The sequence below is a fragment of the Urocampus carinirostris genome, chromosome 6 (assembly GCF_059441175.1).
Source record: "Urocampus carinirostris isolate Australia breed hairy pipefish chromosome 6, RoL_Ucar_1.0, whole genome shotgun sequence".
In the NCBI taxonomy this organism is placed as follows: domain Eukaryota; kingdom Metazoa; phylum Chordata; class Actinopteri; order Syngnathiformes; family Syngnathidae; genus Urocampus; species Urocampus carinirostris.
The window spans coordinates 45,332,044-45,349,797 of NC_142354.1; the positions used below are offsets into that span (position 1 = coordinate 45,332,044).

The 17,754-nt window shown below is 40.8% G+C and overlaps 1 protein-coding gene across 2 annotated transcripts in view; it reads right to left on the reverse strand.

Annotated features, from left to right (window-relative positions):
* Window positions 1-17,754, reverse strand: part of arhgef10la (Rho guanine nucleotide exchange factor 10 like a) — a 284,562-nt gene that overhangs the window by 239,794 nt on the left and 27,014 nt on the right. For both annotated transcript variants that reach the window (XM_088339079.1, XM_088339078.1), the window contains exons 2-4: window positions 16,962-17,216; window positions 7,293-7,320; window positions 339-436 (exon numbers count right to left, since the gene is read on the reverse strand). In XM_088339079.1, the coding sequence (XP_088195205.1) occupies window positions 339-436; window positions 7,293-7,320; window positions 16,962-17,211 (376 nt within the window). In that variant the 5' untranslated portion in view covers window positions 17,212-17,216. The remainder of the gene's footprint in view (window positions 1-338; window positions 437-7,292; window positions 7,321-16,961; window positions 17,217-17,754) is intronic.

The following is a 17,754-nucleotide window of genomic DNA, read 5'->3' on the forward strand; positions in this document are numbered from 1 at the left end:
TCCTATTGAGTTTCTTTTGTCTTTTATGAGCATATTTGGTACCGGAGTCATCCAAAAGTCATTGAAAGTAATCCGGTTAAAGTAACCCTACCCAACCCTGATCGTCAGATAGTGCTCCTGGCTTGCTTTATAAACCGTTCTGCTCCAAAATCCATAAAGTGTAAGATGGACCCAAGGTGCTTCTGCCACTTTGACTCAAGCTCACCCACTGCCCGTGTCATCGCGCCCGCAGTCTCGCCAAACGCCGGTTTAACAATCCAATCCAAATGTCGGAATGAGCTCGGGCGTAATCTACAGCGGCTTTCTTTTCCTGTTGTCAATGTGATTCGGTTGCGTACCTTCGGGGACGTCCCCTGAGCTTTCCTCGGCTGTTTCCGCATCACCGCCTCTTGAATCGCCTTCTGTCATTATTAGCCGGCTTGCTGCTGCGGGGACCCTGCCAGGCGGAGGAAAATCGACACGGTGAGGTGAACAATGAGGGCCGGCTACCTTTACTAAAAAATATACAGCCGGTGGCGTTCACCTTGGTCATATCCCTCAAGAGGGGTGACCGACAGCAAGAAAAACACATACAATAACAAAGAAAATAAAAGGGAAAAAAAAATGGCAAAAAACACACACAAAAACTTTTTGGACCATGGCCAACCCACTTGCCCAAACAAGTTAGGCACCTCGGCACCTAAGTTGGTCATGCTTTCGTCCCTCCAGATGAAACGGGACACCAGAAAGCGGCCGTGTCGCTCGGGTCAGGGTGACACAACACACTCTTCTGTCCGACAACTTTCACTGGTTTACCCCTGCCGTATCATAGAACGCGTCCAAACATCCCACTATCCCTTTACAACACCTCTCCACTCAAAAAGGAAAAGGAATAAAATAGCAAAAAAACACACACAAAAATGTTGGCACCATGGCCAACCCAATTGCCCAAACACCCAAACAAGTTAGGCACCTCTGCACCTAAGTTGGTCATGCTTTCGTCCCTCCAGATGAAATGGGACACCAGAAAGCAGCCATGTCACTTGGTTTGGACACATGGAGAGGATGGATGAGGAGCGAATGTTGAAGAGGATCTACAGAGCAGAAGTCAATGGAAGGAGACCGAGAGGAAGGCCGCCATTGACGTGGATGGATGGTGTTATGCACTGCAGGAAAGAGGTCGAAATATAATGGAAGCTAGAGCTCTTGTTGGTGATAGGAAGGAGTGGAGAGGTGTTGTGAAAGGATAGTGGGATGTTTGGGCGCGTTCTGAGGGATGGGCTGGGCACCCGTATGATGCGGCAGGGGTAAACCAGTGAAAGCTGTCGGGCCCTGCTGTTGAACAAAAGAGTGTGTTGTGAAGCTAATTGCAAAGGGCAAAAAAATGTTTGCTGGGGATATTGGATTTTTTTTGGGGGGGTACATTGAATGTTTGTATACAGGAGTTTGTAATTGCATTATTTTCCCAAAATGGCGCATACAAATAAATGTGATCGTGATTTTTTTATTTCACTAAGTGCATTTCTTTTGAAAAAAAGTGGATTTGATGAATAATTAAATGTGTTCTGTGGCCGCGATTACTGACCTTTGTAAACTATTGATTTACTGTACTAATAAAGGCAGAAGCTTGAGCACCACCCAATGTCTAAGCGTGCATACAGTTGTAACCTGGTGATAGTTAAATGTTGCTCGTTTGATAGTATTAAAGCAGGGGTGTCAAACTCATTTGAACTCAGGGGCCGCACGATAGAACAAATATTCTGTCGGGGGCCGGACTAGTAGATTAAAGAGAAAGAAAAAGAGAGATAAAGAAATAAGAGAAAGAGGGAGGGAAAAGGAGAAAGAGGGCGAAAAAAGAAAGAGAGAGAGGGAGAGAGCATGAGAAACAAAAGAGATAAAAAGTCACGAGAGAAGGGCAAAAGAAAGGGAGAGGAAGATAGAAATCCAAAGAGAAATACAAAGACAGAAGGAGAGAAAAGAGAAAAGAAAGCGCAAAGGGTAGGAAGAAAGAGAAAAGAGAGAAAAGGAAAAAGGGAAGTTAGAGCAAATGAAGTTAAAAAGACACAGAGAGACAAAGAGACAAAGAGCAACAAAGGAAGAAAAAATAGTAACACAGAGAGTAAAAGAGAGAGGGACAGAGAGTGGGAGGAAAGGGGTGGAAGAGAGAGAGAGAGAGAGAGAGAGAGAGAGAGAGAGAGAGAGAGAGAGAGAGAGAGAGAGAGAGAGAGAGAGAGAGAGAGAGAGAGAGAGAGAGAGAGAGAGAGAGAGAGAGAGAGAGAGAGAGAGAGAGAGAGAGAGAGAGAGAGAGAGAGAGAGAGAGAGAGAGAGAGAGAGAGAGAGAGAGAGAGAGAGAGAGAGAGAGAGAGAGAGAGAGAGAGAGAGAAAGAGAGAGTATGCTAAACTAACAAATAGAAACACAACCAAAAACACATCCATCTCCACCACTCCCTACACGAACTCCATTCCTGCTACATAATGTGTTCCACCCTGGACAGCTTTGCTTAAAGTAAGATAAAATCAGATAAGCAAGGCGGGGAAAAAAGCAAAAGGGCTCTCTGAACTCAGTTGGGTATTGCACACGTATACAAAATGAAGAAAATATTCTTTATTTAATATATTTTCAAACGATGCAACACACTAAGTTAATTCCAGGGGTGTTGGTTTTTTTTTCACACAGGAGCACATGGCAACAAAATTGATAATGACACTCAAACATACTACCTAAAATGCTTTGGGATGTATCATTGTTTTTGAAAAAGGAAACTCGTGTTTAGACCATAGCTTGACTTTCTGGAAGAATTATATTTTTCCAGATAATAAATTAAACAGACCTAGGATGAATAAACCATACATAAAACCCCAGATCATTTTATTTTATTCATCTATTCAATCTCGAACACTGAGTGTCTGCAGAAGGGCGAGCTCAAAAATGTGTCGTGGGAATAATTCATTCTATGCAGATATCAGCAGCACAGCGGCGCGGTGGTTAGCGCGTGGGCGGCACAGTTCTGAGGTCGTGGGTTCAAATCCAGCTACCGACCTTCCTGTGTGGAGTTTGCATGTTCTCCCCGTGCTTGCGTGGGTTTCCTCCGGGCACTCCGGTTTCCTCCCACATTACAAAACCGTGCATGTCAGGTGGATTGGCCGGTCCAAATTGTCCCTAGGTGGGAATGAGCGAGCGAATTGTCTGGCTGGCACCCGGTTCAGGGTGTCCCCTGCCCACTGCCCAAAGATGTCTGGGATGGGCAGTGGGCTACTGAGGATAAGCGGTACAGATGGATGGATGCAAATATCAGCGAGTGGGGTGACAGCAGAGGGCCAAAGTGGAAGCGAAATCTAACAGACTTCCATCCGCTGTCACGAAGCCTACCACCCTTCCTCCTGAGCCGCCGCCCTGGCCTCCAGCAGGTAGAGCCGTGCTCCTTTTGGGCCCCTTATTGACTGATGTTTCCTCTTTTTAACCACTCAAAGTATCAGCACCTCACATCAAGGGGAAGTTTCTAATGTTTTAGATTTCCTTTTGTCGCGTTAGTTAAAACTGCCTTTATATGGAGTAGATATACCGCCATTTGTAAAATGAAATACCTAAAAATCTATGCCTGTATAAATATATGGACGCACATATAAACAGGGTTGGGTAGGTTACTTTAAGCTGATTACTTTCATTTATTTTGGATTACTCCAATACCAAATATGCTAATAAAAGACAAAAGAAACTAAATATGAATCAAATGATGACTCGCAACACGTGGTAAGCTTTCTCTCCTGGCTTTGATCTCTTTAATCTCAGGCAAAACTAACATAAAATGTGACAGAAACAAAATGAAAATAAATCCAAACAGCTTGCCAGCATCATTTTTACCGTTCCATGTATTCCGTTACTCCCCGAGCCTGCACAAATTCCTATTGAGTTTCTTTTGTCTTTTATGAGCATATTTGGTATTGGAGTAATCCAAAAGTAATTGAAAGTAATCCAGTTAAAAGTAACCCTACCCAACCCTGCATATAAACAATGTAATATGTAAATATAGGGCATAAACAATGTTCCCTGTAATTTTCCAGGGGTCTGAGCGTTCACACAAAGTCGGTGAGCAACGCATGAAACAACAGTGAGCAACAGCAATCCCAAGCGTGGCAACTAAGTCATTATCAAACATGTCCAAAACTTGACATCACGTTGCATTTTGCTAAGTTTCTGGCAATGCAAAATTATTTTTCACTTTTGAATGAATTGACTCATGCAGGGCCTACAAACGTCATTTGTTTTTACAACAATTCTTTCACAAGATTTCTTTTATTCCTGGTATCTTTTGTCGCATAATACTAACATTTTGGGGGGCTTATTGAGTCGGTTGCAAGATACAGAAATGTACTTAATCACAATGGGTAAGTGTGAAGCACATTGTAAAGCGCATTGGGAGGTCTTCATTGACTTGAAAAGCGCTATAGAAATGCAGCATGCTTTTACCATTTAACGTTCAATTTATTTTCCTTTTTTTATCAGTGCTACTTTACTTACCACATATTTAACCAGCTCAGTAGCCTAGATGGTAAGGCGCCCGGTTTGAGACTGGGAGGTCGCTGGTTCGCGCCTCGGCCGAGTCATACCTAAGACTTATAACATTGGTAAAAATGGCGGCGCCCTCTGTTGGCTGCGGCTGCATCGGCTCGCTACAACGGGTCAGGTGTATCGACATTTCGTTCTGTGTACATTGTTACAAAGAATGACAATACAAAGGAAATTATTATTATTATTATTATTAATGTTCATTGTTTTAGGGTGGTGTGCTGGATTAATATGCCTTAGAGCCACATGCAGCCCGCGGGCCCTAGTTTGCACATGACTGCCCTAAACACTTTCTATAGCTTACAAGTAGGGTGTGGATTCTAGTCGAAGGCATTTTTGACCTTCTTTACATCCAATGAACGTAACAGGAGGACACAATACGATACATAAAACGGGCTCGCAAGAGAGTCGTGGAGGAGTTAGTGTTGAAAAGTAAAGTTGCACTCCGCATTCGCACTCCGTTGGCATGGTTGCCTTTTTGTGTGCTTAATGAAGGCGATCGCTCATCGAGTAAAAGGGGGATATAAAAAAAAAGCAAATATTGATTTTAAGGAAAGGTAAATTGGCTGCCTTATGGCTGCTATAAAAAATAAATAAAAGGCATCCCCGCACTATAGTGTATTTGCAAAATGTGCTGACATTCTTGACACCTTGATGGTGGAAGTTGCTATTGATAGCTCGCCAGAAATACTGAGTGAGGTAAGGTGGAAATTGTAAACTCAGCAGAACTTATTCCTGCAAGAAAAAAAAGACAGGACCTTTGTGTGATTTCACATGCATACACACACACGCACAAAGGAAAACAAAGCCTATGCAATCGAGGACAGTACAAACATCTTCTTTGTTTCCTTATCTCTTTTCTTTATCCTCACTGTAAAATGTGGACCAGGAGTGCCACGTCCATTTTCGTTGTCACAATATATTCAACCCATGTTGTAACAATGACAATAAAGGTATATTCTATTCTATTCTATTCTATGAGAGTGCCGCTTGCCAAAAGGGATCTTCTGCAAGGCATTTTTTAATTCAAATAATAAAAACTATTATTTATATATTTACTATTGGTTATCTTAGTGATTTGACCTGGAGTACCGGGGGTTCGGGAGGTGTTAACTAAATTTCTTAGGTGGGTGAGACCAGTAAACAGTGGACAACAACAACAAAAAAGCTATACAGATCAACACCTTTGACTAGTCAAACGAATATTGGCAGCTTTCGGATTAGCTGGCTCACCTTGCCGGAAACCACAAAAAGGGCTATTTAGAGGAAGCGAGGATAGCATTAAAACACATTTAAATCAGATAATACCTAAAGATATTGACACAAATGTAATGTATTCATTTATCTATGCCTTTCTGCATTTATTGTGGCATGGTTTATTTCTGTTTTAATTTTGTCAAGTATTTTGTCATTTTTTTTTGTCATTTATTTTGTCATCTACATCGTTGTTGATTTTGTCACAACCAAATATTATGCAAATGAGGGAGTGTGTATTGCTTGTTATTATAAAATCCGTTGCAGCCTGGTCACCCTGGAAAGGGGATTACCTCATGTGTGGGATTGTGGACTCATTTTCCTCATGTTGAGGTTTTTGAGTTTTCCCTTGCCCTCATGTAGGTTTTGGATCAGGGGATGGTGTCATAATTGTCTGAAATAATAGTCCGTGCAATAACCTGTGCAGCCCTTTGAGACTCCTTGTGATTAAGGGCATCACTAATAAACATAACTTGACTTGGGTCAAACTGGTTGAGCTCTTCATACTGTATATTGGTTGATCGGTATACTAGCCTATTTTTTCACCAATGATCAACCAAAAGGTGAAATGCTCAGGCAACTAGGCTACAATCTCATTTAAATAACATTATGTTCTGAGAAAATAGACAACCAAACGCAAGTCAAACCACATGACTAAATACATGACAAAATATATGACAAAATACACTTGTAAATACTAGAAATAATAAGCTCAGTAGCTGGGTAGGCCACTACATTATTTGTTTTTATTTGTTATTTGTGTGTGGATACGTAATGTTCGCCTCTGTTTGCTTGCTGATATTAGCGTTTGCTTGTGAGCTGATTAATGACATCAATGATACTTTTTATTTCAGTTAAATCATCTAAAGCAGTGTTTAATGGCGCCCCATTAAAAAGAAAACCTTGACTTTCACGCAATGGTGGTAAGATTGAGCATCGAGTTTTAATTTCCTGGCAAAGTCCGAGTGGTTAAATGAGGAAACCTTGTTGTCGTTGTTTAAATGCTAGCGCGTGCCTGTCAGGTCATTAATGACTATGTGTGTGTGAGCGAGATACTTTTTATTCCAGCAAAATGAATGAATGAAGTTTATTTGGGCACAGCACAAAAAAACAGTCTCAACCACTAATTTGGGGCGGCAGTGGCTCAGGAGGTAGAGCGCTCGTTTTGGGATCAAGTCATCGCAGTTCGAATCCCGGCTTGTTACATGTCGAAGTGTCCTTGGGTAAGACACTGAACCCCTAATGCCCCAAAAAGCAAGTTAGTGCCTTACATGGCTGCACGGCCGCTATTGGGAAATGTGAAGCACACGGTAAAGCGCTTTGGGAAGTCGATGACTTGAAAAGCGCTATAGAAATGCAGATCATTTCATTTCATTAACTGCAAAGGGACAAAAAATCATTTGCACCAAACACACATGTATAACGATTTGTACACATTTTAACTTTCTGCACTCAAATGGTAGTGATCAACCATGCTGTGACTGCAACTTACCCATTGGCTGAATCTGCAGCTGGAACATCTGTCAAAAGATCAAAAGAGAGATGATATTATTATCATTCTTGTGTTAGATGGCAAAAATAATTTAGGGTTGTGGACTTTTTTTGGTTTAAACGCAGAGCCAGTTCCTAATCAATAGTCATCCGTGTATAGCTTTCATAAGGAAGGCTTATTTAACAAGATAGATTCTAAAATAGGGCAGCACGGTGGGGCAGTGGTTAGCGCGTGTACGGCACAGTTCTGAGGTCGTGAGATCAAACCCCCTGTGCGGAGTTTGCATGTTCTCCCTGTGCTTGCGTGGGTTTCCTCCGGGCACTCCAGTTTCCTCCCACATTCCAAAAACTTGCATGTCAGGTTGGCCGGTCCAAATTGTCCCTAGGTGTGAATGAGCGAGTGACTTGTCTGACCCTGTGTGTCTTGCGACTGGCTGGCAACCAGTTCAGGGTGTCCTCTGCCCACTGCCCGGAGATAGCAGGAATGGGCTCCAGCACCCCCCGCGACCCTACTGAGGATAAGCGGTGCAGATAATGGATGGCTGGATGGATTCTAAAGTTTTTTTGCTTGAGAGTTCTGACACAGCAAAGAGTGTGGATGGTTTATTTTTCCTATTAGCAACAACAAATCAGACGAGCTGGCTCAAGTCCGCACATTTGAGAATATGGACGAAACTGATCCACACATTTAAAATACAGGATCTTGTGGACTTGCAGTACAATAACTTAATAAAGCACCGTCACGGGGCTGCTGTAGTAGTGGCACGAAATTCAATTCTAACCAGGGGCTTTTACGAGTGTAATGTTAGGTTTGTATTCAGGGTCTCTGCACATTCAAGCTTTGACATTCGTCTTTAAGCCAAAACCACGTTGATTAGTAATTATGGATGTCACAAGTTCAGTGGGCAGTAGAGTGGACAATATCTCTGTATTATTTGTAATTGCAACATCCTTTGCTGTCTGGTCATCCTGAAAGGGGGATATCACATGTGCAGTCCCTTCTCAAGTTTTCTTTATTTTCCTCATGTTGAGGTTTTTGAGTTTTTCCTTGCCCTCATGTTGGTTCCAGGTCAGGTGTAATAATGGTCTGAAATAATAGTCTGTGCAATAACCTGAGCAGTGGCTCAGGAGGTAGAGAGCTTGTCTTGGGATCAAGAGATCGCAGGTTTGATTCCCGGCTCCCCCTGTGTTACATGTCGAAGTGTCCTTGGGTAAGACACTGAACCCCTATTGCCCCTAATAAGCAGGTTAGCGCCTTACATGGCTGCACGGCCGCTATTGGGAAATGTGAAGCACACTGTAAAGCGCTTTGGAAAGTCTTGACTTGAGAACCGCTATATAAATGTAGATCATTTTATTTTATTAAGGGCTATACAAATAAAAATGAATTGACTTGACTAGTGGTTGTCTGTTCTATTTTAATTGTGGCGTTTCAAATGTATGTTATATGGCCCTTACCCCTTACCCCTACTCTGGATAAAAGCCTCCTAAAACAACTTTTTTATTTCTTTACCCAGGGTCTCCTGATTATAATGATTGCTTTTGCAACAGTCATGTCTAACAGGAGCAGGCTAATTTGTGGTTCAAAATTAGTTTAATATAGGTGTAAAGCATTGTAGCTAGTGGTGAGAGCACTGATCTGATAAACATGGTGTTACCAAGTACAAATGATATCTAAACTTTTGCTGTAGGTTATTATTTGGGTTTTTGATTTTTAAAAAAGGCATATTTTTTTGCAGTCAAACTCAAATTACAAATAAAAGTCAAATTTGCACTATCACAAGGTTTCCTCAGTCGTAACAATGAGTGGAATTCCTTGATCGAGTGTATTGATAATGCTGATATTGTGTGTTTGCTTTTGCCAAGTTGTTGGGACTGTATTTGGGGTCTCGACAAGTCAAATTCTCATTGGGACCGTTCATATTATTTTTACAGGTTTGCTAAAGCTTTTGTGTTTGTATTTATGATTTAAGCAAGTTAATGCTCACTAATGTGGTAGTAAGTGTCATAAAACCGTTCATCCATCCATTTATTTGTATCCGCTTTCCCGGAATGAGGTCACGGGGACATCAGCCTTAGCAGGGAAGCTGAGACCTCCCAGTTCCCAGCCACTTCAGCGAGGTCATTCAACATAACACAAGCAATTCAAGCTAAAACCACACTCCTGGAACAATTTTGACTCCTGTAAAAAGGTACCACTGAGTTTTTTTTTTCTTCTAAATATATGAGGCACGGGTGGATACCAAATAATAGGTACCGGTTAGGTCTCAAGAAGCAGGCTGTTTTTGGTTATTATTACAAATAGGAAAAACTGTTATTGGACAACTGTCATATGAAGGGATGTTTAGTATTCTGCTATAATATACCGTATTTTCCGCACTATAGGGCGCACCGGGTTATAGGGCGCACCCCCAAAAAATAGTTTTTGGTCCTATATCTTCCATAGATAAGGCGCACCGGATTATAAGGCGCTACAATGGGAACGTGGACAAAACAGTCAGATGATTCAGTCCAACTGATTACCCCCTTAACATTCCCAAAGCTTGCAAAGAAGCAAATACCTGTCGTAGACACGTGCGGATGCAGTGTCCGTACGATGTCACTTAAATGCGTCATTTTAAATATCATTCGGAAGGTTAAAGTCTTGGAATTCAATAAATGGGAACCATTCCTTAGTTTCTATTTTCTTTTTCGCTCGCAACTTTACTGTGCATATGACAATAAACACTTGGAATTGAGTTGAATTCACTCAACTCATCACAGCAACATCAAGATCGTTCTAAAACAAGATACCGGGAAAATATAAAGCCGCATAGCTCACCTAAGTTCTCACGTTCAATAATGATACGCAATCATGGTCTTCTTACAACCGTGAGTGAAGTAAATCCAGGAGAGTAAATTATTTGCAAATACAGACTAATAAAACATGTTTCTTTATGGTGTACTTTAGCAAGCTTGCTAAGCTTGCTACGCCATTGCTAAACTCGGCCAATTGCAGGGTTTGTTTTGGCCATCTAGCCAATCCGAGGCTCCGAATAACTTCAGCCAATAGCGATCGATTTAACGGATGATTGACACATCTTTTTCGGCCAATTGCAGGGTTTGTTTTGGCGCTCTAGCCAATCCGAGGCTCCGAATAACTTCAGCCAATAGTGATCGATTCAACGGATGATTGACACATCTTTTTTGGCCAATTGCAGGGTTTGTTTCGGCCCTCTAGCCTATCCGAGGCTCCGAATAACTTTAGCCAATAGCGATCGATTCAAATGATGATTGACACATTGGTTAGCCAATGAAACGCCGGTATATAAATCCCAGCATACACCGCGGACTACTCCACGTTCGGGGGAAAATCGAGTCGGCGGCTGTTGTGTAAGTTGCGAGACCTTGTGATTTAATATTGAGCCATATATAAGGCGCACTGTATTATAAGGCGCATGGTCAGCTTTTGAAAAAAATTAAGACTTTTAGGTGCGCCTTATAGTGCGGAAAATACGGTAGATATCACTTCTTCCCATGTGTGTAATGTTTCAAATTATTCCATAGAAAAACATGCAATATGGTGACAATCAGTCATGTTTTGGAAAAAGTAAAAGACAAAAAATGTTGTGTTCCTACATATTGCAACAAAAAAAGCTAATGCTAAGATGTTGAATCTGTATTGAAGGTCTCAGGGAGTTAATACTCACCTCTTCAATATGTATGGTCATTAAAATGGAATGATCATACTTTAAGGTAATTGATAGCAATTTATAAAAGATAATCATGTTAATTGCCGTTTTCCATAGTCAGCGATAACATTACTCGGGCTCATTGCTCAGTGGTTAGAGCTAATAAAGCAGAGCTTGTGATTTCAATTCTCACTTGGGCCTTTTGAAAGTATGTTTACTATTCTGATTATGTGCAGACATCACTTAAGAAGTAAATGTTAATTCCAAACCTGGGATATTACTGAATTAGATGGATGCAAATATACAATTCCTTATTGGTCAGTGGGAAAAGCATTGGTCTATTAAACCAAAGACTCTAAACTCAATATTTTTGGGCCTTTTAAAAGTATGTTTTCTATGCCAATATTGTGTAGATACTGTTTATCTACACAATACTGAAATATTAACTAAAGTAGAATGCACATTTAATCTTGAAGTTACCAAAATCAAAAGGCTTGATTGGTTTGCTTGATAAAACCCGGGTCAAGAGTCTCACCGGGCCGACCAAAAATGCCGGATTTTTATTAAATCTGTATTTCTCAAACTGTAACACTTTCTCATAGGGTTATTGTCCCTGATAGATACTTGTGAGTAACTTAAATATAAAAAAAATGTTGGTTTATTTCACAACCACAGCATCTGTTGCGGAGCGGTAGACGCTTGAAGTCATTCAAGGGTTCTAAAAGGTTTACTAACAGTTTTTACCCGAGTGCTGTCCGAATTTTTAATAATTGTAAATTGTAATTTCTGTTTTTCGTTTTATATTCGGAATGTTGAATGTTGTTAAATTTTTAAATTCTCACTGAGCCGAGACAACGAGACAATTTCCGATTTTTATGTGAAGATTATTGGTTGAATAAACTAACTATAACTATAAGGGATCCCTAGTATTCCATGAATTCCAAGTATGAGAGCCAATTGACTGCATGCACACCTGGTTTCTGCATCTAACACTGGTAAGGGTGCTTATTCCGCCATTTGAAAGTATTGTGATTTCATCCAAACCTTTAAAATGTAATAGCAATAAACCCCAAATTGCTCAAAGTGGTAGGGCAGCACCTCACAGAACTGTGGAAAACACTGCCACCTCCAGGATAGTCTAACTCTAACAGGAAGTGTTTTTCCATGAGCTCCCAGTCTGAGACATCATTGAGTTGATATGAGAAAAAACAATTGAGTTGAACTGAGATGATACTATATCAGTGCACAGCAGCAAAATATTTTAATTCAATTTAGTGCTGCCGTAAAATCTACATACACTCTATGTAATGCTATATAATGGAAATATATTCTTTATTTTTACTTTACAGGAGGCTAAGTTCTCACTGACTCCATCAGAACACGTTGTAAAATTTGATAAAATGTAGCTCGATCCACATCCGACTTTAGCAAAATGAGTCTATGGCAGCTGTATTTGGGCAGGACAAACCCTTAGGTAGTTTATTAAGGCTCTGGATGTTGTGGGCGAGTCATGGTTGACATGCCTCTGCAACACCGCGTGGACATCGGGGACAGTGCCTCTGGACTGGCAGACTGGGGTGGTGGTTCCCCTCTTTAAGAAGGGGGACCAGAGAGTGTGTTCCAACTACAGGGGAATCACACTTCTCAGCCTCCCTGGTAAGGTCTATTCAGGGGTACTGGAGAGGAGGGTCCACCAGGAGGTCGAATCTCGGATTCAGGAAGATCAGTGTGGTTTTCGTCCTGGCCGTGGAACACTGGACCAGCTCTACGCACTCTGCAGGGTCTTTGAGCGTGCATGGGCACACTAAAGGAGCCAAACATTCACACTAACAATTATAACTAAGGACATTTTGGAAATTCAATCAAACTACCAAGCTTGTTTTTGGTTACAAACCAAAGTACCTAATAAAAATCCAGTGTGGCCCCGGAAGATAATGCAACAAAGCTTCTTGTTGGAGTTACCGTATTTTCCGCACTATAGGGCGCACCCCAAAAAAATAGTTTTTGGTCCTATATTTACCATACATAAGGAGCACCGGATTATAAGGCGCTACAATGGGAATGTCGACAAAACAGTCAGATAGTTTAGTCCAACTTATTACCCCTTAACATTCAGAAAGCTTGCAAAGAAGCAAATATGTGTCGAGAACACGTGCGGATGCGGTGTCCGTACGATGTCACTCAAATGCATCGTTCCATCATTCGGAAGGTTAAAGTCTTGGGATTTAAGAAATGCCAACCATTCCTTAGTTTCTATTTTCTTTTTCGCTCGCAACTTTACTGTGCATATGACAATAAACACTTGGAATTGAGTTTAATTTAAAAATAGACACTCCATTCCATCCATTATCTGCACCGCTTATCACCGAAACATCAAGTTCAGTCTGAAACAAGATACAGGGAAAATATATAGCCGGAGTAGCTCACCGAAGTCGTTGTGTTCAATAATAATGTGCAACCATGGTCCTCTTATATCCGTGGGTGTAGTAAATCCAGGAGAATAAAATATTTACAAATGCAGAATAGTAAAAAATGCTTTCTATATGCCGTCAACCCAACTTGTGATTCACATTCATCTTTTTCGGCCAATTGCAGGCTTTGTTTTGCCGCTTTAGCCTATGCCAGCCTGTAAATGATAAAAAAAGATCCGCCCCTTTACCTCCGAATAACTTTAGCCAATAGTGATTGATTCAAATGATGATTGACACATTGGTTAGCCAATGAAACGCCGGTAAATAAATCCCAGCATACACCGCGGACAACTTGGTGTTCGGGGGAAAATCGAGTCGGCGGCTGCTGCATTAGTTGCAAGACTTTGTGAATTAATATTGATCCATATATAAGGCGGACTGTATTATAAGGCGCATGGTCAGCTTTTGAAAAAAATAAAGGCTTTTAGGTGCGCCTTATAGTGCGGAAAATACGGTAAATCAGTGACTTTAAAATTGTGATGAGGGTGTTGTAAACAGTAATCTTCAGTGGTTACTTTACATAAGGGGTCTGGAACGTGCGGTTACTGGGGCCAATGAAGCCCCCCCCCGCTCTTAATATGTATTTTTAATAACAGAGTTTGAAATAAATCATCCTCTGGGGATGAAACAGTTAAAGTTTTTTACTGAAGCTTAAAGGACAGTGGATTAACCTTGCAGGTAACTTTCTGCCATTAAGATAAGTGTGTTAAATATGCTTTGTCTGCTTGAACATGGTTAGAAAACAGAACTTGCTTGTATTTGCTTCTAATGTGTCATCATACGTTACAAATTATTTTGAAAGAATCCATGTTCAGAACAGTTTGTGGTCGGAAAATTAAAGGTTAATGACTATCAATACACACAATGAAATATGATCTATAATAATTACAATTTTCCATTCACATATGTAGTTTAAGCACTTATTTGTTTTCTTAATAATGTATTGTTTTTTTTTTGTTTTAAAATGGTTAATTATAATTTATAATTAGATTATCTTTATTTGAATTGAATTTGAGACCCATGATCAAGATTTTATGACAATCCTTCATGTAGATTAGAGCTAAGATCTTGGGCCCGGGCCAAAACCCGACCTCCAATGTTAAGTCAGGCAAAGTCAGAGAAATACTAAGACGTTGTCATGTCCTGCACGGTTGTCATGGCGCCAAGCTGGCCCCGCCCCTTGACACCGGCTGAGACGCATTGGACTGATTGCTGGTGGAGTACCTAAACGCTCCTTTTGGGACTGCCCGTTGCCAGACCATTGCTTTACATTGTTGAAGACCAGTTCATGCCAGTTTGATCAGCGTAGTGCCTAGTTTGTAATTTTGTTTGCCTTTGAACCTGTTTTGTTTTATTTTTGGTCCGTTTGTGTGTTGGACAACTTTTCTTTCCTAAATTAAAGTGACAGATCGTCTACGCATATGAGTTCCGACTTCCTGCTTCCCGGTCCGTTTCCTGACAGACGTCTAACGAACAATTTGACAAATGAATCAACCCAAAGCCCACTCAGAAACATCTGGATATATTTATATTTATTTGTGGGTTTTTTTAATGTATTTTTTTTTCAACATTTTTACTTTTGTGTTCTGTTTTTTGCACTTTTTGAACTTCTATTGCATATCCCTGTTTTGGCTCGGTGGTTAACAAGATGGTCAAAAAATCTGAGGGCCTTTTTCATTTGACAGTTAATGAGCAGTTTCATTTACTATTATACCATCATCAACTTTCGGAGGCACGTGTTTCACTCGTCAACTAAAGTAGAAGCAATTGCAGATCCCGGCATCTTTAATCCAGTATTGTTGTTTTAATAGGTTGTCAAAGACTGTTTTGGGGGTCTAGGTAATAATATCTTGGAGCTCAGTGGTTGTTGTGATGTTCTTGTGATCCTGTGTGTTCAATTCTCAAGAATCCCTTGGTTTCCTTAGTCAACAGACAGGTATTACCCTCTGTTATGATGTCATCCATCTGGTTTTCTTCAGTCTCTTGTTTCAAATGCAACACTGATGGCGCAATAACGCTCCATGCAAGGAAGGCCACACGTCCCTGAGTGGTGTTTGGTTTTACTGACCGCAGAAAACCGACAGGCTTATTAAGAGCAGGGTAATAAAGCAAGACCATCTGTCTGCTCGTTTCAATGACTTGTTAGTAACCTGAGGTTAAACTAGTGTCAAGAGCCCCATAGTTAACACATTTCAAGGGGGACGCGGTGTGTGTACTCATTCTTATATAATTCTCCCCCTGCTACACCTCTTCAGAATTCCCCTCTTGATGTCACCCAAGCCTGACCTCAAGGATTACAACATGAAACCACAAAATTAAAAACATAAGCGTTTGAAAGGAATAGTGTTATTTTTTTGTCAATAGCGGCAATTTCTCAATAGTGACTAGCATTATGAACAGTTTGGTAATTGTGACTTTTTTAACTCATTCGATGTCCAACGTGTCTATCAAATGGGAAGAGCCTGTGTTAGGCATGTTTTGGCATTTTGATTTATTTTTGAAGGCTTACAGAAAATTAAATTCTGTAGCTAAATAGTCATAGGACATCAAATTAAAGCTTGAACCCTCATATTTCATTTGAAAAGAGTATGTATCTAGAGATTGTTTAAAAAAAACAGATGAACATTGATAAGTTTCTTAAAAATACTTGTTTCCAAGAAGACTTCTGCGAATAACGTTTTTTTCTCTGTGAAAGGGTGCAATTCAATCCGGACTTTTATTTCAATGATTTTTTTGCATTAGTGATACCTCCAATATCTAAAAAATGTTTTCCCTAAACGCAAAGGCCCTTTGCCTGCAAATTAATTTGATTGCAAAACCACTGAACTTATGCATGAACGATGCATGAACTTTTCAGCGACTGATGTTTACGGTGATGTGAACAAACAAATTTTGGTCACTTGGGCTCGCTTTGGGCAGTGAACAGTGGACACCCTGAACTGGTTGCCAGTCAGTCGCAGGACACACAGAAACGGACTACTCACTTGCTCATTCACACCTATGAATATAGATCGTACCATAACGTGCACGTTACACACGAGTGATTACTTGAGACATTTTAAAAAAGGTTTATATAATAGTGCAAGTCAAAGAAAATGTCAGAGTTATTTTCCCTGGCTCCCACCAATCATATGTTGCAAAAGAGACTGTCTCACCTTATAATTTTCTCAATTTCTTTTCATCTGTATTCTTAATTATAAATGTCATGCAATGTATCTGTGTGTGTATTTTTATCGTCAAGACAAATCTGTTAAAAGACAAGAGCCGACCCCAACGATCAAGGTGAAATATGCCGTTAAGGTAGGCGTGGCATACCTTGTCCTCGAGAGCCGGATGTCCTGCATGTTTTAGAGGTTTCTCTGCTCCAACACAAGTGATGCCAATTGTCAGCTTCTTAGCAAGCTTTGTGAGCTTGTTAGCAAGTTTTCCTGATAATGATCCAGGTGATTGGAATCACCTGGATTGAGCAGAGAAACTCCAAACACATGCAGGACATGCGGCTCTCCCTTGCATTAAAGAATGTCTCACCATTCTTGTTGGCACTTCCTTCCTGTAGCGTGACGTCTTGGACAGCCTGCAACGTGTCCTGGGACGACTTTGGTTCTTCCGGCTTTGACAATTGAAGTGGGTCGCCAGCCTTATCTTGGACATCCCCAAAAGGTTTGTCCTCGTCTTCGCTGTCGTCAAAGACAAACTCCTCCCCTTGCTCATCTTCCTCTTCCTCCTCTTCCAACTCCTTGTCCTGCTTTGATGGCTGCTGAGACAACGTGGTGGACATGGTTCCTTGAGGAGATGGAAACATAAGAAAATAATTTAAAAAATAGAAGATGATGTTGCGACTGGAAGTACAAACTACAAAAAACGAAAGAAAACAAAAAATGGTCACTGTTCACCTTTACCATTTAGCTATCAAACAAACAAACACTTCACATTAGACCACTCACTACTTTACACTTTGGTTCTCGCTGGTTCACTGCTTCCTGGATTTTGAATTGAAATGCCTTTATTGTCATTGAAATCAACACATCAAGTAATGTGTCCTGAGCAGACACCACATAGCAAATGCTATCGCAGGGGCAGGTTAGGGAGGGCTTTGTGTGTAGTGTGGGGTGACTGTGCGCGACTGTGATAGGCTGTTGTATGCTGTCAGTCAAACAGCAGGGCGGGCGCTCAAGTCAAGTCATATTTGTTTGTATAGCCCTTTATCACAATAAGTCTCAAAGGGCTGTACAGAACACAACAACAACAACAAATAATAATTAGTGAAATATAACATCAGATGATACTATATCAGTATAAATGAAATGAGTTCCCTCCGCAG